We start from the raw sequence: 23,992 nt of genomic DNA, 5'->3' as shown, positions 1-23,992 counted from the left end.
CATGTGGCATACCACTGGCAGCAGTGAGAGTTCAGACTCCCAATTACAGACTGCTGCCTGCCCTGTGCCCGGCCACAAAGGCCGTTGTTATCACTGGACCCACAAACAGCGCCTGGACGTGCTGCTGGAATGGATTGCAATGGTATGCATTACTCCGCTGATAGAGGCAGAACGCTCAAAAGTGGAGCTGAGTTTTTCATCCCCTGGTATGTTTTAATTGCATAGCACTGCATCTCCTGCCACACACAATGAGGAAGAAGACAGAGGAGCTGGGGGGGGAATTGAAGAGTTGAGCAGGAGGCTGTTTCTGGGATGGGCCTGATAAACGTCAACATTATAGGATGTCTCATTTCTCTGCATGTCTCACACCGTTTCTCCGAGCCCTGCGGAGGAGACTGAGCCTGACTCATTATCCTTGAATTTAGCTTTAGTGGCTGTTCACCTGTAAGTGCTCACTGCAAGTATATGCATATATCATATATCCTTGCACCTGTTCTTAGGGTGTCTCTTAGTGTGACACTGCAGCTTTTTGTGCTGGTATAAGAGTGTATAAGTCTTGTGTAATATAGTATGCAATGTGATTTTCCCCTAGAGTCAGGGATAATTAATCATACGGTATTGAGTGGTTTACATGCTGTACACCAAAATATGCCACTTGGCCTTTCCATTTATTTTATACGCTTTGATAATTAAAGCATTATTAATAAATGTAACTTATCTGTGCAGCGATGAGTGACCTTGAAAGTGCTGCTTTGTACTGTGCTTTCCAGTGCCTCAGAAAAAAAGGAAGTAGAGAAAAAGTCTCTAACTAGGGCTGTAAGGCACAAGTTGCTGCCTTTGAAAGGCTGGATATTCCTCTCAATTAATGGAGAGACATTAAGGGAGTCTTCATTGAACTGGCCTTACTTAAACAGATATATAGAGCAATTGCTATGCCCTCTGGTGCACAAAGTCAGTTTTAACATCAATTAGTGAGCGATTTATATGCAGAAAGAGTTGAGGCAAGAGCTGCGGCTGATTGAAGTGACTTTACTGTATCTCGTGGTGTGGTCCCTGGGTGACGTGGCAGAGAGGGCCCCACTTACATAGTCGTTTACGGGAAGGTGGTCCAGGACGTCGCGGGCAAAACGCTGACCTGTGACCTCGGCATCGGGTGTATCCACATTTACAACCTCAGCATCTGAGTAACAGAACGAGCAGGAGAGAATAAAAGCGAGAGAGAGAGAGATGTTACTGTATATACTTCCAACTGTTTTCTGTTGTTTGAATTAAAATAAGAAAGCTCTTAGATTCAATTTTGGCTTGAACACTGTGTTTTCCCAGTGGCTTGATGTTACTTACTAGCATTCAAAAGAAATTAATTCCAGGCTTTTTTCACGCTTCTGTCAAACAATGGTGTTATTGCTTTTGTGATACTAACACACAGATGCCAGTTCATAAAGCCTTGGCATCTTTATGAGAAAGAAAAAAAAACCAAAACCCCCTCTCCAGATGACCAAAACAAGAGGCTGAATGTAACCGGCTACATTTATTGAGGTATATATGTAGGTGTTGTACTTTGCATGCTTTGTTTCCACTACATTTCCCAGAGAAATATTATTTTTTTTACTACATTTATCTGATTGTTACCTTGTAGACACCTCATATACTGCAAATGCTGCAAATATCTTCATCTTAACATGAAAGCCCGACTCTTGGAATGCTTATTTTTCAAAGCACATGGAAAACTGCCGCTTTAGTAAGATAATTGCAAACTATTCAGTACGTACGTTTTTGTGTAATTGTTCTCAGATAAAACTATTCATCTTTCCTTTTTTAAACCAGCAGTGATTGATATAACATTGACATTACCTTGTATGTTAGTATAGAAAACTTTCTATACTAACATAACTTCTTATTTACACATCAAGTCTGCAGTTTAATATTACTTTTCACATTGAGTTGTGTTCTTTAACACTCCTTTAACATTGTTTTTGACCTCTACCAGCTAATGAAAGTAAATGCTTGGCTCTATAGCTCCTGAATGTTTTACTATGAGCAGCTGCTGGTTGTTGTCTGTACCCGTCTGTTATGTTGTTCAAGGCTGATAGACTGAGTTTTAAGACAATACAGGAGCATGTAAGAGAAACTTTGCGGGTCAGACAACAAGCTGAAATTCGCTATAAAGCTCTGCAGGGAAGCTGAAAAGGTATGCTTGTCATGAAAATTGCTGTCTTTCACATTATTTTGAAGTTACTGTTTTATATAGGTAGAGATTTTTTATAAATATATATCATTTTTATATATATGTTACGTGTGAGCTTAACAGTGCATTCATTTACATTTAAATAGTCTGCAATGTAGACTAATCTCCAGGGCCTAAAATAAACCTGTCGGAAGCTTGGAAAAACATGCAGTTCCTGTAATGGCCTCTCGGAGCTGGCTTTGAAAGTGAGTCCATCTTTATGCTGAAGCAGAAATAAACATGTTTACAGCCAGGCACAAAAACATTTTAGGCCTTTGAAGTTAATTTTCTCCATATGTTGAACTGTAGAGGGTGAAGTTGTATATAAATGACATTATTAGAGTCACTGGCCAGCTGATGCTAACATAGATTGCTACAGTTGCTAGTTGTCTGCTAGCTGTCACCTTTGCTAATTTAAGTCACTGAACAGAACCTTTCCCTGGCAACCACTGGTCACTAGGGAAAAAAAATGTATATTCCCTGAGCTGTTGGCAAAAACCTTGTGATTGCATTGGTAAATAGACTGGTACTTACATAGCACTTTTCTACTTTATTTGAACAATCAAAGTGCTTTCTACTACGAGCCGCATTCACCCATTCAACTCTTTCCTCTGCCTAAGTGCTTTTTTATCTAACATTCACACAAACACTCCAGTGAATGGATCAGGGACAGTTCAGTTCAGTATCTTCCTTTGACATGCAGACAAGGGATTAAACCACTGATCTTAGTAGATAACTCACTCTACCTGCTGAGCCACAGCTGCACTTGCAGATTGCTGCAGTTACCCGTAGTTTGCATGGAAGAAACTGACTTGTCTGCAAACACTTGCCAACTACTCTCCAAGCAGTTGGGAAACTGTGAAGTGTGAAAGAAACCAGAACTGGATACCGTCAGCATTCAGTAAAACTTTTAAAATGTGCTTGCTGCAGCACAGAGGCACAGCTTTTACTCTGAAGACAAACACTCTTGCAAGACTATCAGCTAACAAGTGTTTGCAGACAAATCAGCGTCTTCCAGCAAAACTACATCACCGCAGCAACCTGCTACACCAAGGCAATGATAAGGATGTTTTTGGTCTAGTCACTGCAGGCAACCTCCAGAAACCGCTCACCAACCAATTTGAGAAGGCATGCTTTTCCCCTCACCATCAATGGTTGAGTCATGTCCAATAGGATGGACAAATCTCAAGAAAGGTGTGTATGACATTACGTGAAAAGTTTCTGACGATGATGTATGTGGTGTTGATTTCTTTTGGAGCATTGTTAAAACTGTGGTCTGTTGTGGTATTAATTAAAACAACAGACTGTCAGATAAGCCTGTGCAAAGCCTGTCTTGCTTTTAGTGAATGAAATGCTAGTATTATTTTTTATGTTAGCACTAATTAACAGGCTTCTGTAGCCATGCAGTGCACTTATATAGTGTATGAAGACAGCTGGACCTAGCAGTCCACCATTACATCCCAAAAGGCCCAAATATTGCAAAATGCCAAACTTGAGGCCTCAAAATATTAATCAGTTAGTGCCATCACAGTGGCCAAATCCAACCTTTATATGTAAAGTATGATACCATATCGTATAAAGTAGCCTTTCTGTGACTGTAAGACTTCAAGTGCATACATTTAATAAACTGTGTTTGCACTGATAATTTTGTAGAAACAGAGTATCAGAATATTCCTTTTGCCACAACCATCAGCCTCTCTACTTTTCTAACACGAACAGAGAAGCCTGGGCTGCCTGCTCATATGGTTAGGAACTCATGCTGTCTCCATGGACCTGCTTATAGCCTGTGGAGATGTCCTCCAGCGAGAGTGTTAATAGTCTGCATTTAGAGGCAGAGATGCCCCCTGCTCTCACCGCTCAGGGGGGAAGGATGGATCCAGTGGATGGGCAGCTGCTGGCAAATCTCCCAGATCTTGGAGTCAAGGAGGAAGTCCGGGTTAACGATGGGCTCCTCAGCAGGAACCCACACTTGGGAGTCGTCCACCTTCACATCCATGGCCCCAGTCTCATCCACCTGCTAGAAAACAACACGTACAGTACACACACTTACACATATGTTATGTATACACAAGCTAGAGCACGTCGGACCCTGCAAAAATGTCTGCGCCCCACACGATGTATAGTCATGCATTTGCACTCTGTTCCCCTGAGCCATGCAGCAGCAGCTCCAGCCTTGTCATTTTATCTATCACCTTTGTGTCTGCTGAGAGGACAGCAACTTCCCGACTCCTGACTTCCACTGCCCCGACTCCCTCCTCTTGCTCTCTGTCACCCTCTTCTCAAGCCTCCGGCATGCTCTTTCTATTATACATCATTGAAATTCACAGACAGTGATGATTTGACTTTTAAATGACTTTAGAAGTGGTCTTCATTACTCCGAGTGTGGCTGCAATATCGTTTAATGTGACAGACACAATAAAGCCTTGCATCCCCCCCCCACATCACCACCTCACCAACCCCCCCATCTACGCTCCCTTACTCCCTCCCCCTCCGCCACAATGCTTCGCTTGGCACCAAGCACTATCACTGGGCTTAATTTGTTGATACTGTAGTTCATGAGCTGTAAAGTAAACTATTATTGCTTAATGATAGGGACTACATGTCAGTGTTGTCTAATAGAGACATATGAAGGGGATTTGGTAATGCTCTCCCTTAACAGTGAGGATATTTATTTTCTTCATGTATATGTAAATACACACACAAACAAACCCTTCTTCCCATTCCCTTGTTAATTAGCAGCCCAGAACAGAAAAACTGTTCACTTGACAAATGTTTTTACAAGGTGATTTTCTTCCAGTCTAAAGCTTAATTGCACATTAGTTAAGCTTGATGTAGAATCCTGGGGCTATAGTGGGAGCGAGAATCATTTATATTGGGTCGTGCCCCCTCCCTCATGTTTGCCCCTGTCACTCTCGCATGAATTAGAATTTTGCTTTTCATGCTGCTTCTTGTTTGTCTTCGAACGACACAGCTGTGACCTGCGGAGACGAAGAAGAGGAGAAGGAAGAAGAGGCGGCTTAAGCGCATTCTGTCACATCAAAGAATGTGTTTGGGTGCGGGAGGTGCTCAGCCAAGCTTTCGACACTCTTTCCCTCACTTTTAAGCGCCGGCCAGCAGACTAATGATGACTCGGAAGACTGGTGTAGCGGGGTGGTGGTGTTACAGCAGAGAGGTTGCTCTGCCGCAGAGCTGGTGTGCTCACCGTTCCTGTGGCTGCAGAAATTAAAATCAAACTCGAGCAACACAAACAGCCCTCTCTAATTGGACCTCTTAACCATTGAAGCCAAGTCAGACTCCTCTGGAAAGTAAATGGAGGTCACGACACGGGGCCCGCAACATGACTTTGACTTCACAGTTGAGAAACGACTCCAATAACTTGTAGGAGAGAGCGCCTTGGGGGAGGTAGTAAAGGTCAGCATTTTAGCATGGGGCAGGGATTTCTAAATGCCAGTTGACAAGCACAAAGACAACATGATTACAGTCCACCAGTTTATACACACTTTTGAAAGGCTTTTCCATTTTGCTATTGACAAATGATATATTATTAGGACACAAGCAACTTTTTTATCAAGTATTGGACCTTGGGAATGATGGTAATTTGTTTTGTTCAGCCCTCTCCTGGTGTATGTATGCTTTTCGCCTACAGTGCACAACTTAATTATACACCAGTTGTGCTGTAGTTAATGAATTTACCCTCTCCTGCCACTGTGTCCCAAGGGGGGGAAACACTGTTGACATGACACATTGTTTAAAGTGTGTGCTATGTTTGCCAGAGATCAACAAAGATTTTCTCGCCATACCCAATGGCTTTCACACGCTGCACCGAACACTGGCAGTTTTCTTTTTTAATCTAACATACCTGGTGGGGAATTTCAGTTGACAGGCATATTCAGGCAGCTTACCATGTTTGTGCTGCTGCCTGCTTAAGGGCACTAAAGGTGCCGATCACACTAACATTTAAAAATGCTAATTCTGCAGCAATAATAAATACGACTCTCCAGGTGGATTTGCTTTGGCAGATGTGGCAAAGTAAACAAGTGGAAAAAAATTCAGCTTTGTTCACCTTTGGGGAATTTTGCCATGCAACTTTGCGCCACTGACAAACAAAACGGTCCTGATAGTGCGAAACCCTGAGTCCAAAATAGCCTCTATGGGAGATTTTTGCAATATGAAATATTTCTCTGCTGGGGAAAAAAGTGTGCCCAAAGAGGAAAGTCATGACACAGTAGTAGATTTTATGATACAGCTTTTGACTAAGGAAGCTCCTGTGTCAGCGAGTTCCCGGCTGGGTAGCATGTTAGTGGTTCATTTACCAGCTATAACTACAGTAGCCATGTGAGCTGTTACAGCATCACCGAGTCCCATATTTTGCAAAGACGTAAGGATGAATTCTGCTTTCCCATTTTCTGGCTTGACACGACCTTATTACTGAACACAGCAAATGCAGGAACCGAACGTTTTGTTGCAGTGCCACAAAACCACCCTGCCATTCACTGACAAAAATGACACAAAACAGTCCGCACTGTGCGCTCGCAGGACTTTGGCGTGTTCGCAGCCTCTGCAGCGGTGTTGTTTCCTCATCACACTGCTTTTCTGTTTGTAGTTGTCGTCTGAGTGGGAGGTTTTTGGTTGCTGGGCGAGCTTTGGTCATCCATATTAAGTGGCTGTTTAATGGAGCAAACGGCATCCATTCACAATTTTAAGGGGAGTGAGGGAGGCTGATGGCGATTCCTGTGTCAGACTGGGGGAACTGGAATGAAGCTCAGGGATTACTCCCTCAGACGTTTCATAGAGAAGGCAAATTGAAAAGGGAAGGAAAAAATCCTGGCAAACAATTCATGTTTGTCACCTGGTTCTCCCTCGCAGGGGCTGCATTTTCTTATCAGCCGCTTGCAGTTTTACCGCAGTTTTTTCCATTGTTTTTCACCTCAGCTCTAAAGCCTGCCACGGCTGCTCTGAGCCCTTTTTCCTAAAAGCCTGTGGTGGGGTTAAGCTAGGAACCATTAGCAGCTGGCTTTCACCCCTGTGAGCTTCATGTGTTTCACCACCTGAGGAGGAACTTGTGCTGATCTTTTCCAGGGTCACACGTGGGTGGATTTTCACAGAGGATGGAGCAGGGGCTGCTGTCTAATGTGAGGATAGACTTTGGTGGGGTCAAGCCAAGGTCACTGTTTATTACCTCAATATGCCCCCCTGGTATTTACTGTATTTTTGTTGTGTAATCTAGTTTTTTTGTGATAAAATCATCACCTGCAGAAATATTAGCCACAGTGTAAAGTGGTTTAAGTACAGAGGGGACAGAGCATAAAGAGAATAATGTATCGCATTTATGTGGTATTGATTGATGAATATATATGTATGTGAATTGACTAATTATGCGGCTTCTTGCAGAGAGTTAGATAAGCTGAGTCCCGGCGTCGTGTCTGTCAGCTGATGACGTGCCAGAGTGTGCAGCTACAGATTCGTTTCAGTGAGCTGGAAAAGATCAGTGTGCAATATCAGATCACGAATGTTTATGGCATCTTATCATGTTAGTTTACACACATATTACAAATTTGCAAGCTAAAAACACGTTTTCCGTGACCTTCCGGAGTCTTCTAGTTATTGCTTTGAGGTAACCAGGCGAGCAGCACAAGCACAAGGAGAAAATGTTCTGCCAGGTAAAACGTGCCATGTTTGCAATCTGCTCTACATTTCTGAATGTGCAGGCATTTGCATGCTTGTACAGAGACAGGCTCTCCGTTTCCTCCTGTTTCCAGTTGTTATGCTAAGGTAAGCTAACGAGCGCCTGGCTGTCGCATCAATTTAAATGCGCAGACATGAGATTGGAATCAGTCTCCTCTGCTCACTCTCAGCACAATAATCTTCCTTCAAACACCAGAATCTTTAGAGATTATGAAGTCCACGGCTGAAGAGAATTATATTTACATGCCACTTTGCAACACTAAATATGTTTTCAGCTTGTTTGTGGTTTTTACCAGCATGTAAGAAAAACTGTTTAATTTATTGTCCTACAATTGTTTTTCAAAAGCTATAGGGAGGAACTAAATCTTTATTCCTTCAGGGGTTTTTCAGTGAGTAAACATGGCATCATGTTGGATTTTGCGATACTAACGTCCACCTTAACCACCTGCAGTGCAGCGATAGGCTGTGTTTACTTTTATAAATGTTTCCTTTTCATATAATCAAAGCGAGAATAATGCATTCTCAAAACACGCAATATGAAATTAGTTAGCTGTGGTTGTAGTTTAGAAAAACGCTTTGTAGGGGGCAGGGCTGTGTGTTTGCTGCCAGGTTAACACGACTTAGAAAGTTGAGTCAAAGCTCTTTTCTTCTTGTGTGTCATCTCTTACGGCAAGATTGGAACAGACTACAATTAGACCTTCATGCAAGCCGCAGCTTAGAAACGAATCATTACTTTATTGAAAGGCTTCCTTAACTACTGGTATGTGTCCTATCACTTTGCTGGCCTTAGATGATTTACTTTGGAGCTGTGAATTAAGCCAATTAGGCTTCACAGTGCACAAAAGAAGCTAGAGATGGCACGGACATATGGTGCTGCCTGGGCAATTAGTATCTGTAAACGTAGATCAGACATTATAAAGATGAGAAGAATTTAAAACAAAACAGTGTTTGGTTTTTTTGGGGTGTAACAGCTTGTGTTCTTAAAGTTAAAACCAATAGTGGTCTGACAATTGCCTTATTCTGTTTTTAAAATAAGGCAGTGAGTGGGGTGCGTCAGATATTTGCCAGCTACTTCTTCTCAGCTACAATGTGAAATGTAAATGAGAGTATGCTAGCAGTAGAGACATTCGAGAGGAGGATTTTCTCTTTGAACATGCAGCCCACTCTGTGAATTGCACTGTGACACTGAAAAAATGGGAATTTTGATTGACTGAATTTCCTCCATTCCTTTTTCTGAAGTTCACACACAACTGTAGGAATCCCGAAAATGAAAATAAATCACTCTAAACCTGGAGAGGGAGCCTTGTGAATTTTGCAAAGAAAACAGCTTTAAAAAAAATATAATTTTAATGGTTTACCTCTCCCTCAGACCTCTCTTCCACCCTTCCCCCTTTAGGCTATTTGGGTAAAGCCTTTGGAGGAGATGATTAAAAATTAATATTTGGCTCAGGATTGACAGCAAACACCATTTGATGTGAGCCACAAAGAGACTATGGGTTTTCGGGTAGCTTTCAGGCGGTTTTACAGTTACCACAAACCCTAGTTTTTTCTTCAGTGAGAGGGTTGGGGGAGATAGGACAAGATGGACAGGCCGAGGATTTGTGTGGCGCTTGCGGTGCTCAACTCTGGTTATCTCCCTGCAGTATGCATGACAGCCTCTGCGGGACCGAAGAGAGTCCGAGCTACATGCAACAGAGAGAGGAGGCATACCAGCAACTCCGTGTCTTCAGTCTCCACCTCTGCCACTGCGGGTAGTTTCTTAGTTTGGGCCCTGATGTAGCACCTCTGATGTTCAGCAAACCGGATCCCAGTGATTCCCTTTGAAAAAGAAAAAGAAATGAAGGGATACTCAGGAATTCAGATATATGTATCATTCAGTAGCCCTCTGTGATGTGGATATCTCATATGAACTGAGGCAATCATTTTAAAATGCTCAGCTTTTTGCCGATAATCAAAGCTGTTAAAAAGTTAAAACCTAATGAGTACGAAGAGGTGTGTTTTGATCTTCATCTTCATGTTTTTTTTTTTACTTTTATATCATGGCGTAAAATTGATGTCTGCTTGGCTCTTGCAACACAGCTTTTGCTTTCAAGCTGAATGAAATAGAAAGGTAGCGGGTGTTCCACTGTGGCTCGGTAATGCTTTATAGCAGGATATATCGCACAGGAGAGCCAAGTGACATTGTTGAGAATGAAGTGTTTTCTACAGAGACTGCCCCCATTGAATTAGCCAGTCATAGGTCCCTGTCACTCTCTTAATCTGCGCAGTCAAGTGTGGAGTCACTCTCTTCAGCTCCACTGATGATCCTCCACCATGTGGACCGTGGCTCTTTTCAGTCTGACACACAGAGTCTCAATAGGCGAGAAAGATCTGTTAATTCCCTCTCGCCGCTATTGTATGTTAATCTAAGATATTCAGCCGGAATAAGTTTGAAAGACTTCTTTCAGTAGATCAGATTGTATCCAATTTATTTTCTGCAGAGAGCTGCTCGTTCAGCACACAGTATTAGAACAGACGGCGGGATCTACATCTGCCACAGCTGCTTTAAACTCGCATCAAGTAAAAATTGTATGAGCCGTACCATGAAAATGGACTTGATTCAATCTAAATTTAATTACACTTACACGGTGATTGCTATGACATCTCCTTTGAATTGGTTAACTTGACCATGTGGGTGCTATTTCTATATTTTCAGCGGTGCTGTCACTCCGAGAGCCAGATACCAGCTGTACGAGACACGATACAAAGTGATGGCTGTCATAATCTACTGCATGTAATTTCATCTGTGTGGAAAAAGGATGGGGCAATAATAGTCTCAAGCACAAAAGCATTATGTTTATGCCGGGCTTTATTGTGATGAGTCTCTGTTTAATTTGGATCTACTGTGTTGGGGAGCTGCAGCGCTAGAAAAGAGGGCGATGTTGTGATGAGATACACTGATTACTGGGCTTGGTCAACCAGAAAATGAAGAAAGACACATTAACATAGGGCTGAGAAATGGGAAAGCAATGCCATTTTAACAGGCAACATTGAAAGATCCACTTGGTGTATCCACGTGCAAGATGCTCATCTAAGTTTTATCAAGAGAATAGAGAACATGTAACAGCATGCATCATTCAGCTCATTCAAATGTCAGCTGGCATTAGTCTGGGCGATGCCTTCACATTACCTGCAAAAACGTCTGTAATTATGTGACATTTCTTACCCATGAACTATGCAGCTCTCCTTTTACGAGATGGAACATGAAAATGTTAAACGGCATGACAATTATATCTCGTTTAAAATATTAAATACAGCCTGCACAATACATTACACGTTATCAGTGTGGCACTATCCAAGGTGGACCTGTATGAGTCTAAAACAAAGAAACCTCTAAATTTTAAAGATTTCTTCACGTTTTGTTGTTACTGATAGTCCACCTCACAATATCCGGACATCACAGTCAATCACAGAAATCCAAGCAGGATGCTATGTTACCGTAGGCTATCCTCAACTTCATCAAAAGTTTTCCTGCAGTCATGAATTTCAAAAGTGCTCCAAAGAAATTTTCGATGGATGAGTGCTGGAGGCGAGGTTTGATGCTTCCGTTTTATTTGCTGTGAGAAGAGGAGGCAGTGGACCGTATAGCAAAAAAAAAGACAGGTTTTTTCTTCTAAATTCCCCTCTGACCAACACATCCTCATAAAGGCTATCTGCAAAGACGACTGGCTAACATGAAACAAAAGAAGTAAAAACGTACAAAACAGCATCTTATAAACAGAAAGGTTGGATGTGATTATGTTGCTCCGTGTTTTATTGTGTAAAGTACTCCTAAATTATTTAAATTATCTGTCAAAATGTTGACTGTGGTATGTGCCTGAAGTTTAGCCACAGAAGCTTTACAGGACTGTTGAGGCTGACTTGCTGTGTGCAGGCTGCCAAAAGATAGACGTTAGAAGACATTCAAGGACAGCAGCAGTGAGGACACGAGACTTTGAGCCAAATGGCTCGTCTAAAGCTGCCTTTTCAAGTCGAACCTGAAAAAGAGAACTAATTTTTAACAAGGGGCGTGATGTTGTCAGGTTTTTTTTTGGACATTTTATAGTTGATGAAGCAGAAAGATATCACAAAAAATAAGCAGCTGCGGAACTTTTTTTTTAAGGATTACATTATAGAAATATTACTTTTACTATCAAGTTAAGATTTTTGTATGACGACACATAGATCATTTAGCATAAATATATATCTGACACTTTTTTGACAAATTTCTTGAAAATTGGTTACAAATTCAACAAGTTATGATTGATCTGTCTTTCTCCATCGTTTTTGTTGCTTTTGCCCATTTGACTCATTTTGTGATTCAGCCTTCAGTAGTACAATAACACATGTTTTGCAGATATTTGTCCAAATAAGAACACTTCTGTCAAACTGGTCCAAATTTGCAATGAAACAGTCATGTTGTTGCCATAGCCAGCACGAATTCAAGTGAAGTCAAGGACATCCACATCAGACTTGATGGAGGGTACTGATTTCCTGGCATTATTGTTAGATATTAATATATAAGTCATTTGGACAGTGTCACCAAGATTAGGTTTTGACCGGGACGTTGATGGTTAACTGCAGAGGAATTAAAGAAAAAGTAAACACTGAGAGAAAGTGTCTGTTAAAAACACAACTTTAACATAAATATTACAGAATGGCTGCACTCACCAGCTGCTGCTTCCAGCATCTGTGGTGATTTATGGATGCTGGCAACCTTGAACTAGGGTAGTACTATTTGAAAATAAGAAGTTAAAACATATGACTGACAACTTCTGCAGTCTGAACTTGAGCCAAGTCAGATGTGGAAATACCTGCGAAGCTGGCGGGAGTTATAGCTTAGGGTGTGCATTGCCTGATGAAGGTCAGGTGGTAAATGAGGGAAAAACGCTGCTCACCCTTGTTTCAGACGGCTCTGCTTATGGTTTCCTCTCACAGTCTAGGGATATATTGTGCTTTCTTAAAGTTTTCCGACACTTGGAAGATTTACAGATTATTTTGTTGGCTCGGAATCATCTCAGAGTGAATTCAGTTCCCCACACAGTATCCCACGAGAATAAAATTAAGAACACAATATCCCATTTGCTTAAGCATTTAGATCTTTTGTAATACCACTGTTGAGCTCCACAGTTGACTTTTATCATTGCTGCTTCAATAGTTTGATTGAGTCCACTGTAATTACCTGAACTAATTGTGAACTAAATCGACGTAATTAGAAAATTCGCACACCTGCCTGTGCTGCTATCAAACACAGTGGTCGTAGGATTGTGCTGCAACTGGGAGTAGAACATAAGTCAGGCAAAAGGAAAAGGTAAATGTAGAAAATATGGGTCAATTTTAAGTGAAGGCCTTTTCCAGAGTCCTCAGGGTCTCAAACTTGGGCGAAGATTTATGTTTTATCTAGACAACAACCTGAAGCAGGCTTCAAGAAAAGTCTGAAAGTCCTTTAGTAGCTTAACTAGAGCTGAGGCTAGAACCACATAGAACTGAGCATTTATGAAGAAACGTGAAAAATGGCTGCGCACCAACTCCTTCCATCCAACTTGGTTGAACTTTAAAGATTCTGCCTGCAAGAATAGGAGTGACTTTTAACAGAAAGGTGTGCCAGACTTCTAGGATTATTTCCAACGAGACTCCAGGCTGCCATTGCTGCCAAAGGTGCTTTAACAAAGAAGGATTGTAGAGGTCTCTGCAGTGCTGAACTGCTGAACTGCTTGACCTTCACATTGCTGCTGATATTTTCTGATGTATTTACAAAATCTTTTTATTCTTGTAAATCTACAGCTAACACACCTGAATAGCAAACTACAACAGGATCAATCTGAAACACACACACACACACACACACACACACACACACACACACACACACACACACACACATGTTTCCATGAAATAAATTAAAGATTTGTTGAAATTTCTTGTTAAATGTCAGGAAACAGTAAGCGTGGTTCTTTGTTCTTTACAGGCAAGGCCACATTGCCTTAGCATTGTTTGAAGCCTTTGTAGTTAGTGAAGCAAACCTTGGAAAACTTGGGCAGCCTCACTTTTGCATCATTATGTCAAAAGTTTAGAGAATTCTTAAGGAACTCTGTCGTTGAGTTTGAAGGAAAGCAATCACACATCATGCAACTGGAGAGATAACAGAACCAACAGAAAGTAAACTTAACTTTAACACAATGGCTACTTAACGTGCTCCAATTTTGACTCTGTTCTCACTTTATTATACCTTTGCTTTGTTGTGCAGATAAAATTGAAACACCAATTTGAAACCTTGTGCAGAAACAAATTTCTGTTTGCCTAAATGTTCTTTGGTTCAGTTGTTCACTTCGTTTTAACGTGAAAACGACCCTGGTAATTCCCTCTCAGGATGTCTCTTTCTCCATTTTTCCTTCCTCTCCTGTTAAAATGAGTCTAATGGTTCACAGTCCTGGTGGTATAATCCCCTCATTTTCCATTCATCACACAGCCCTCGGGCTTGATGGAGATTGTTTTAAAGGTGGCTTTGGTCTGTGTAATAACATGTGACATTCCCCTTTTTTGTATTAAACAAAATCAATTCTAACATCAGTGCAAAAGCTTCCACTTAGTATAACCAATTGTAAATTTTCTCTGAGATTTTTGTCACAATGAGGTTTGAATTATTCTGCTCACTCGCTTGTTACTTAGTCTTCCATGGTGGAGCACTGAATCAAACAAATCTCCTCGGGGGATGTGCTTCACTAACAGGAAGTGGAACAAGCAACAGGCACGCATGTTTATGTATGTGGGCCACAAACACGCACACGCATACACCCACACGCAAACACAGAGTGGGCTCAGGGAGGGAGAGAAGGAAATAGAGAGACTGATTGCAGGGGTTAAAGTTTTCCGGTGCTGTGCTGGTTTCTGTCATATAGCCATTTTAGATTCACAAAGCCCATTGTAACAAAAACAATAACGATTCAGCGTAGGTTTTTGTTTTGGATGAGGTGTATCCTGTAACATTCAGCCTGGCAACTCAACATTTCACAGTAAATAATGGTGTGAGAGTAAGAGCATTCATTACCCAGCCAAGCAGCACACTCTCTACTCCGAGGTGCAGCATGTGTAACCTCCTGCACAGTCGAGCAGGATTTAGGAATGAAAGGTAAGTTAATGAGTTCGGCTGGAGACAAAATTGCATTTGAAAAAGGTGCGAGAAACAAATAGAGACGGGTTTCTTAATAGCGTTTGTCTCTGTACTGTGAAAAAGTTGGTGTATAGAATTAGTGGGAGGAAAGCGATTTTTTTATGGGGGTCTGAATTCTTCGCTCTGGGTTGCTGTGTGTGTGCACAAAGTCACATAACAAATCTCCTTGTGCGCTGCTGCTTTAGTATCAATTACTGATACCATAAGTGCTGTATTTTTGCAATTGTGTTTTTGATCCTCGCGTGAACACCTCAGTGAGAATAATTTCCATCACTCTGTCTGTGTGATGTTTCAAAGGTTTGTACCATCTTTTTTCCCATCCAGAGTGACAAAGGATGAGATAAGAAAAATAGGATTTCAAGAAAGGATAAATGTTGTCAATTGTCTCTTAAAAAAGGGCAGGATGTGAACATCATACAACATCCTCTGCTGACGAGAAGACATGGGTACAGCTTCAGTTTTTCATCAAAAGAAAAAAAAATAGCTTACATGGCCTTGTTTAACCTTTACTTACATTTTTGAAGTCGTGGACCTCGAGAATCTCCTCACTCCCATTTCCCATCTTAAAGATTTCGACGCGATGAACTGGGTCTATCTCCATTGTACTGTCTGTCTCCACGCCATCCACCACAGCTTTGTACTCGTGGTCATACACCTGCAACGACACAAACAACCACACGCCCCTCTGATCAATGCACGAGCGATGCTTTCGCCATTCCTTACATCATTGTTATGCGCTCAATAATATAGATCAGTGAAAACATGAAAAATGAAGCAATTTTCTGAATTTTTCAGCCGTCTTTAAAGGCTTAACAGTGCTTTACAATTTAACAATGCTGCGCTGCCAACATCTCAGAGTTTTTTCAATTATTCAAGCAGGTCTGGTGTTGTTCTCATTGACAGCTGTTTCACTGAAAGGAAAAAACAATTGACTCAATGGTGGCACCGAATGCAGGATTATGAATTGGAATTTCATTTTCGGGTGCCAAAACCAGAAAAAACACAACAGCCGCAGAATAATTGTCACAAAATGGTGAGAAGTGTGAATGAGATTGACACATATTTACAGGCTATTGAGCGCCGGTTTATAGAATATTCAACCGTTAAATAAACATATGTTTTCATATGTCACCCGCATCTGAACGGAGATCAAAATGATCCATAATTACAAAAAACCAACAGATGAATACAAAAGACCTGCAGAAAACATGTGACGCGACTACAACATCAGACTGAATAATGAGGTCGAATGACAAACCAGCTCCCATAAGAAAGGATAAGAACAGAAAAAAATATGAGTTTTAAATACTTGAAGCTGCAGTAAGCTGGCTCAGTATCAGAGGGGGTTAAAAGTCAAGGGTTGGAAGGTAACACAGCTTTTCCAAACATCCCAGTTTTATTTTGGAGGATTACATCATTTAACTTTACACACAGAAACAAAAAAAGATTTCACAGAAACCAAAAACTACCAGGGTCAAGCTTATTAGCTCCCCTGATGCTAACAGTCAGTTGTTTATCCTTTTTGCTGGATAACAACCTTTAGTCATTTGTTGTACCTTTCAACATGTCTAACACATCTCTGAACTTCCTTCAATTTTCATGGTCCTCTGACACGGACGTTGGATGCTCAATCCAGTCAGTAACATTCATTTTGAACTTCTGGATGTCGTCCTTCACTAGGAGTGATGTATATTTGGCCCATTGTCGTCACAGAAGACAAAGCGACGACCCAGACCCAGTTTTGCTACTGGATGCTTGAGGTTTTCTTTCAAAGTCTTCACGTATCCTTCTCTCTTTGTGATTCCTTCCATCTTCATGAGATTCCCAGTTCCAGACCCAGCCCACAGCATAATACCACCACCACCGTGTTTCACTACAGGGTTGTACACACAAAAATGGGCTCAAGTTTCATGTCATCTAACCAAAGGACACGATTACAGAATGCATAATTTTAATTCATATTGTACTTCAGTCTTCTGCACAAGTGAAGGTTTTCTCGGTCTGCAACCTCACAGTCCATTCATGTGCAGCGTTCTAGCAATTGTCTTCTTTGAGTCTAAGATTCCCAACTTAGACAAGTCATTCACTAATGTCTTGGAAGTTAATTTGGGGTCTTTAGACACATCTCTCACTAGCTGTTTTCCAGAATCTTTAAAATCTTTTGCTGCCTACTTCTGCCAGGCTTATCTGGTACTGTGTGGCCCTCTTTGAATTTCTTGATGATAGTTCTCACTTCAGTTCTTGACACTTGGAAACTCGGCAATAACTGTATATCCATCTCTTCTTCATGAGCATCAACAATTCTTTTTCTCAAGTCCAAAATGGCTTGTTGAAGTTTTTATACTTTTATAGTTTAAATTGATCGCTAACCATCAGTTTTAACTTGGTTTTACACACTTTGAGCATTGCAACGTTAAAGCACATCATTACACAGCAGTGGGTTTTTTTTTGCTGTTGCTCAATAAAAGGATCAGTTTTTCAGAGGGCTAATAATACTGACCCTGGTAATTTATGATTTTTTATGAAAACAATCTGTTATTGTGTGCAAAGAGAAAAACTTTTTAATTTAAAAGTGCGATAACATTTAAATTGTTGTTGTTATGGATGCCAGACATCAAAAGAGAATGACTTGACTCCTCAAAGCTGATAGGAAGACAACACCCATCCATCCATCCATCCATCCTGAGCTTATCCCACTTGCCATTGGGTTAGAGGTGAGGCTAACATACTGATACTGCTGCCTTCATTCTATAGGATGACAACAGCAACTCAAATAACCACGACCAAAGTATGCAGAAGAGCATCTCCGAACACATGTCAAACCTTGAAGCAGATTACCTACAGCAACAAAAGACCACACCAGGTGTCATTGTTGTCAGCTAAAAAATGGAAACAGAGGCTGCAATTTACACAGGCTCACCAAAACTGTACAACAAATGACTGGAACTACGTTGCCTGGTCTGCTGAGGTGACATTTATCATTTGGCTCTATTCTGTCTATCAGTGGGTCAGGCTGGCAGTGTAAGGATTTGGTGGATATTTTCTTGGCCCCACAGCCTACCTGGAGTTGTTGCTGGCCATGTCCTTCTCTTTACGATCACACTGTACCTATCATAAGAAGTGTGCTTGCAGCAGAATAACACGCCATGCCACAAAGCCAAAAATAAAATCAAACTGCTCTCTTGAAGGTGACAATGACTTCACTGTACTTAAATGAGCTCCACAGTCCAAAAATCCCAATCCAATGCAGTACCTTTGCGCTGATCTTTGTATCATGGTTGTGTTATGTTGTGCAGCAGACGGCAGCAGTGCTACCAAGGTGTATCTAATAAACTGGCCGTGTGTGTGTGTGAGAGAGAGAAGGGGGGTGTTGGGTGGAGTAAAATGTGCTGTTTTGGCTGCCCGCTGTGCCTGAAAAAGAGGTCGATTAAAGTCAACCAAAATAGCAGGAAATGTGCAGCAACCAAAAAAACCGAACTAAAAGTGCCGAATGAAAACCGCAAGGCCAAAGAGAACTGCTTAAATGACTCCTTTTACATTACGCAGTCCCTGATAAGCCATTGTTAATGTAAAAATATCCACTGTAGCAGAAAGCTATCACAGCTTCCCAGTTAGCTTCATTTGTTATCAGTTTTAAAACAGTGGCTGCAATATTTTCCAGATATCTTGAAAAATAAACAAAAACAATATCTAACTGATTCAAAATGACAGCTTCTTAAACTTCAGTGGTAGCATGCACTCGAGCAATTAAAGATGTTTATGTTGACAAGCTGTAAGGTTAAATAAAAAAATGTATCGACAGAAGTTTGTCTGAAGTAAGCACGATAAAGAGATTTAAAATCTCCCTTACAGTTAGGACTCTCGCTTCATTGTTGCCTTAAAGCGCCGTTGTTTATCACAACTGCTTGCTTATATACTGTTCTTGGACACGCATGGATAGCTCTTAAAATTCCCTGTCTGAAAAATGATTCATGCCCACCAGCTGAAAATATGCTATTAATATTTATGCGAGGGTTGTGTTATGATGAGAAATATATTGCTGAGTTCATCTTCATCTGTCTCAGTGGCAAATCAGAGCCTCGCCAATGAGACGCATGATTAATGAATACACTCAGATGGGAGTCCATCAGGATTTATATCCCCCATCAGAACCATCTGAGTGTCCTCTAACGCTCTAACAAAATTAGCTTTCACTTTAAGCTCTTTCACATGTTCATTTTTTAACATGTTTTCCATCTGCTTACTTATACACAGCTTCCAGGATATTCAAATATGCTGCGTTACATGTAGGCACGACTTTTCTTTTTTGGAGGAAGAACAGAGCAATAATGATCAAATGGGATATAATTCTTAATAGATGATCACTGTTAGACTGGCATAGCCTATAAATCACCATTAATACGGGTCACAGTAGCCTTGGCGCTAAAGAGAAGTAGAACTTCTAATTGTCAGGAGAAGCCAAATTAAGATGGGCTTGAGATTTAAGTGTCAATTGAGCAGTTATGGATAAAATTGGGGCTATTAAACAGTCTGAAAGTCCATGTGGTGAATTAAAGTTCTATTTGAGCATTTCTTTTATATTAACATAAAGGTGGAATGGGGGAATAGATTCTCGAGGCTTATTGATTTATACTAAAACAGTGAATTACATTTTCAGCAGGCTATCTCTTTTGATGAAAATCCAGCAGTGAGAATCTCCCCACCGCACCAGGTTGAAATAGATAATAATGTATTACAACAGTTTGACTTCGGCTGGCTCAATAGCCAAAGCTGCTGCTGTGCACAATAATTGGCATTCTGAAAATAGAAATGAATTGCCCCTGTATGGCCTTCTTTGATACTTATAGATGCTCCAGTACATTGGGAAACTTGTAGTGTGATACATGGTGCAATAAGGGGAAAACTGTGGAGCACAACATAATATTTCACCTCAGTGTACTAACGGTGATCTTTATAATTAGTGCTTCAGATCACTCTCATTATTTTAGTTTCAAAAAATAAAAAAGCAAAAGTACATTAAAGAAAACTTGTTCCTCATAATTTCTTTCTTCAATTCTGGACTAATATGAATTCATAGAAACTTTCAATTAGCAACTCTCATAGAAAAAAAAAGGCTGTGAAAGTTAATTAGCTTTTCATGTCAAACTGAACAGCCAGATAAAATGCCAGCACATAGGAAAAGCTCCAATTTATGCTACACTCTCTGTGCAGGGACAGTGAAAGGCTACTGTGTGACTATTTTGGTCTCAAAGACATTTAATGCACTTGAAACACTTCGACAATTATACTAGTGTGACATTAAAGCTGCAGTGGGAACGATTTTTATTCAAAAGTACGCAAGGCACGTAGTTCGACTGAAAAAAAAAAGAGGCTAAGATGTCTTACTACATGAGCTAGAGACACTTGTCAAAGTTGACCATTTTTAGCAAACGGTTATATTGTTACAATTAGCTGAAATGGATCTGCTCTGAAGGAAATATCACAGAAAATGAGCAACAACAAAGATGTACAATAAATGAAAAGGAGCAAAAATATAAGAAGAACATCGAGGACGTGCACGAGGAGAGAAACAGCGAGACTTGCCGTCTCATAGTGCTTGTGCTGTACACCTGCATGAAAATGATACATTATTATAGATACATTGTTACTGCTTTCTGTGAGTGAGACAGCGATTCTGACGCATGAACGATCCAACTTAGGCACATCAGCTAATGCAAACGCCACTGCAGCGATCTGCCTGAACAACGCTACGTTCCACTTTGCTTCATCCACATCGCATAAGCGTTTTCAGCTCAGTGCTGTCTGAGCTAACTCCATCTGACATGGTGTGGAAAACAACAATGAACCTTGGTTATTTTGTTTAACTGTTGGTTACTTGAGATTAACCTTAAACTGAACACTATTTAACATTTCAGCCTGATGGGACAGCACAAGTTTTAAAGTTAGAACGTTATTAACTTCATTTAATTTCATAAAGAAAATTGCTGGTCTAAGCACACCCAGCAGACACAAGACAACATTAGCATTCAATATTGAATTTAAAATTGTTGACTGTTTAGCTCCACAACAGTACAGTATGCTAGGAGGCTAATTATCACAGGCTTCAATGTTAAAAAGCTCAATTTATATTAAAAAAATAAACATATTTATAGCCTTCTAAAAATAGAGTTTTGGCTTTAAAGCTCAAACCCCATTTAGACAACTGTATGTCAGTTTAAAATGCATATATTCCAACTGTTAAATCATTATTAGAGCTTTAACTTGGGGATATGGTTTGCTTAAATGAAGGGACGATGTCAACACAAATGACTAGCCATCACCTCAACAAATATGAGGCACTGAACTGTGCCTTGTTTCTGGTGTTGGTCCCTTTCAGTGCATATTAGTGAAATTATCTGACAAACAATATGCCCTGCAGAGGAATTAACTGTTTTAATGGACTGGCCAAAAAGTCTATGTATTCTGCCAAGACTGCATGCAAGGGGCGATGGTTATTGTTTGGCACCGGAAAGTTTCAAAGGATATTTAAGAAACAGGTCTTGAGGCTGGAGTATGTGCACAAAAAAGGTGGCATTTATTAAGAAAAATCTTAATGAAACAAAAGGCCCCTGGGGAATTCAACCAAACAAACTGAAACTACAATAAAACAAAACAAAACACAGCCTCGGAGCAAGCTGCCACCTCCTCTCTCTGCTGCTATTCGATCCTTTACTAATGCCTTTCCAGCCGCACCTGCATGAACCCCATCACTTCCACCTGTAACGGAAAGACATGATCAAAAGATGGCTATATTTATAATATATATAACTCTATACATCCATATATTCACAGAATGCCAGTGACTAAAAGAAACCTCTTCCATGGTCTCCGTTACTGCTCCTGTGCCTCAATTAACTACTCAGACCTCAATCATGCAAAGCTGTCTTCACTGCCTCTGATTAACAGCTGATTCCCAGAAAAACACAGGTGAAGAGTAAAAACAATCATCAAAAGATTGAACTCAGTCTAATTAACAGACTGATTCACCTACCAAAATAAACAACAGAAACTCATCATGTAATCAATAACCCCAACCCCTGCTGATAATGTTTGGGAACTGGGTATTGTCAACAGGAGAAAGGAACACTGCTTTCATAAGGAACTCTAACTACAAGGTATTGGTTTCCTTACACTTTTCTAATCAAGCTAAATAATTACACAGCAGTCCACCCTTTCTTTCACATATGCTAAATTTGGCTAAACAGCAACAACAACAACAACAACAACAACAAAAAACAAGATATCAGTGGACAAAAATTAGTTTTTGAAAGCTCTTCTTTGGATTTGGATTGATATTAGATCGAGCTCTAACAATAAACTTTATCAAAAAGGAAAGTTTTAAACCTAACCTTACAAGTAGAGATGGTGTCTGTCTCCTGAATCCAAACTGGGGGCTCGTTCCACAGGAGAGGGGCCTGAACGCTAAAGTCTCTGCCTCTCATTCTACTTTTAACCATCCGTGGAACCACAAGTAAGCCTGCAGTTTGAGAGTGAACTGGTCTATTGGGGTGACAAGACTATGAGGTCTTTAAAATAAGGTAGGCCCTGATTATTCAGGATCTGATATTGAGTGGAAGGATTGAGTGGTATGTTTTTTCTATCCAGGAATACTGCAGTGGCAGTGTGTTAGGAATCCAACTGAAAAATGAAGTCAGTGCCACTCGTCGTGCTCGTAATTCCATCAATTCTGACAAGATCCCCAACACGACTGGCTGAAAGCGACCTCACACCATGACAGAGCATCGACCATGTGTTTCTGCTCCCCTGACCTCCTCAGGGATGGGAATTGATAAGAATTCAGCACTTTAATTCCATTATGGATATCACTCATTGATTTGATTCCTTATCGATTCTCTTATGGGTTCTCACTGACTTTGCTTTGAGAGCCACCACCATCTCTAAGCAGCACAAAGAAAGAAAACTTAATTGCATTCTGTGTGGTCAAACGTTTGTGCATGTTGGAGGTATTTCCCCTCTTTGTCCTGATCAGTGTTTCAGTCTTACTCTAAAAAGTAATTATTGCACAGGTTACACAGAACACTTTTCTTAAAAGTAATGTTGTTGCTTAATTTCTCCCAGAAAAAAGTAATTTGTTATACTATTCATTACAATATTTTTATGTTAATGACCTGAAATGCATTGTTCTATAATTACCATTAAACATAAACCTGAAGCTACAGCCCCTGACACCAGCACAAATCCCTATCCTGATGAGGACATACATGTGATCTTTCTCTTAGTATTACACAAAGCCTCTCTTAGCACAAAACCAGCACAAAGTGACTTCAAAGTGATCGCTGCAATGATTCTACTGTAGAAACATGAACAGGTAGGAGCGGAAGCTGCGGCCTGACTGCTCATCCTTTTGTTAGCTGTTGAAGTTCAGGGTCTGTCTGGCTGTTGGGCTGGGGCTCAGCTTTAACCTCACTCTTGGTTCTTGGGCAGTTTAGCGTTAGCATGCTGTTTGGGTTTGGATTCATCACTCCATAAAACGTATAGCCACTGATTTTCAGTCCAGTTTGGCCTTTCCAACCTGTTTCCAGTGAGACCTTATCTGATGAGGCTTCAGCAAACCGTTGCTGGATCAACTAAAGAGCCAGATGCATCTCTCAGGTCACGTGGCAGGATTTTGCTGATGAACATGACTTTCACATAGTATTGATGGGCTTTTATGCCTTCCACTGTTTCTGTTTTCCTTCATTTTTTCAGTTTTCACAAAAATTTTTAAGGACACACTGGACACCATGCTGAGTTTTGAGCTAAAAGCTGTTTGAAAATCACCTTGTTGGTACAAAAATACTGTAATACGTATGTCTATTGCCTGTAAAGCTGTTATTTTTTGGCATTTTTCATTG

The 23,992-nt window shown here is 40.7% G+C and overlaps 1 protein-coding gene across 1 annotated transcript in view; it reads right to left on the bottom strand.

Annotated features, from left to right (window-relative positions):
- tnmd (tenomodulin) overlaps nt 1-23,992 on the bottom strand; it is a 63,785-nt gene that overhangs the window by 3,932 nt on the left and 35,861 nt on the right. Inside the window, exons 3-6 of the mRNA XM_005722882.1 lie at nt 15,613-15,753; nt 9,620-9,727; nt 4,079-4,241; nt 1,086-1,180 (exon numbers count right to left, since the gene is read on the bottom strand). Coding sequence (XP_005722939.1) covers nt 1,086-1,180; nt 4,079-4,241; nt 9,620-9,727; nt 15,613-15,753 — 507 coding nt within the window. The remainder of the gene's footprint in view (nt 1-1,085; nt 1,181-4,078; nt 4,242-9,619; nt 9,728-15,612; nt 15,754-23,992) is intronic.

The sequence above is a fragment of the Pundamilia nyererei genome, unplaced genomic scaffold, assembly GCF_000239375.1.
Source record: "Pundamilia nyererei isolate P.nyererei 1_Seehausen unplaced genomic scaffold, PunNye1.0 scaffold00008, whole genome shotgun sequence".
Classification (NCBI taxonomy): Eukaryota; Metazoa; Chordata; class Actinopteri; order Cichliformes; family Cichlidae; genus Pundamilia; species Pundamilia nyererei.
This window is presented reverse-complemented; position numbering and strand designations above follow the sequence as displayed.